The 959-nt window shown below is 34.3% G+C and overlaps 1 protein-coding gene across 1 annotated transcript in view; it reads right to left on the reverse strand.

The window, feature by feature from the left end:
* Positions 1–959, reverse strand: part of LOC111089441 (glucagon receptor-like) — a 9,994-nt gene that overhangs the window by 2,228 nt on the left and 6,807 nt on the right. The window contains exon 5 of the mRNA XM_022401938.1: positions 167–311. Coding sequence (XP_022257646.1) covers positions 167–311 — 145 coding nt within the window. The remainder of the gene's footprint in view (positions 1–166; positions 312–959) is intronic.

Here is a 959-nt window from a genome sequence, read left to right on the forward strand (position 1 = left end):
CTGTTCATCCTTTGTGGCCAAGACTTACATGAACAATCTATCCCCAACGTTTTAGAATCTTGACTGAAACTGTTCATCCTTTGTGGCCAAGACTTACATGAACAATCTATCCCCAACGTTTTAGAATCTTGACTGAAACTGTTCATCCTTTGTGGCCAAGACTTACCTGGAATGAAGAAAACAGTATATCGATGTAGAGCCAGATCAATTCCACAGTCCTGTTGACATCAGCAGAAAAGGACATCCCTAGCAATACAGCATAATGGACACCAAACAGTGGAACCAGCACCAAGGTTGACCGGAACCACCTCCTGTCCCGAAGAAAAACATTAGAACAAATCAACAGTTGATTGACACAGTCCTCCACATTTTAAACATAATATCAAAATATTAGTACAAGTACAGCTTAAACTAGAAGGAAGAAGAAATACGAAGACTTTTTAAAATCGTCATAGAAACAAAGTAGTCACTATCCGATCATTATTGTGAGAAACTACTCACGCCATGAGTGAATTATATACTAAGTATTTAATTTGACACGTTAATCACAACATCAGTATGGTTTAAAGCAGTGGTCGGCAACCTTTTTTGATCGCGGGTCAATTATTTTTTTGTGAAAAATTTAGCATTGTGTTGGGTCAGTGATAATCATATAATTATTAATATCGGTACATGTATTTTAAATGTGTATGTTTATTTACATACAAAAAAATTAATAGTTCGACCAGTTTGATATTTTGATATTAGCTACTAATATCGTCCACAGTTGTAATGTGTATTAGCTACTAATATCATCCACAGTTGTTATGTGTATTAGTTACTAATATCATCCACAGTTGTTATGTGTATTAGTTACTAATATCGTCAACAGTTGTTATGTGTATTAGTTACTAATATCGTCAACAGTTGTTATGTGTATTAGTTACTAATATCGTCAACAGTTGTTATGTGTATTAGCT

Source organism: Limulus polyphemus, unplaced genomic scaffold, assembly GCF_000517525.1.
Source record: "Limulus polyphemus unplaced genomic scaffold, Limulus_polyphemus-2.1.2 Scaffold6244, whole genome shotgun sequence".
NCBI lineage: Eukaryota > Metazoa > Arthropoda > Merostomata > Xiphosura > Limulidae > Limulus > Limulus polyphemus.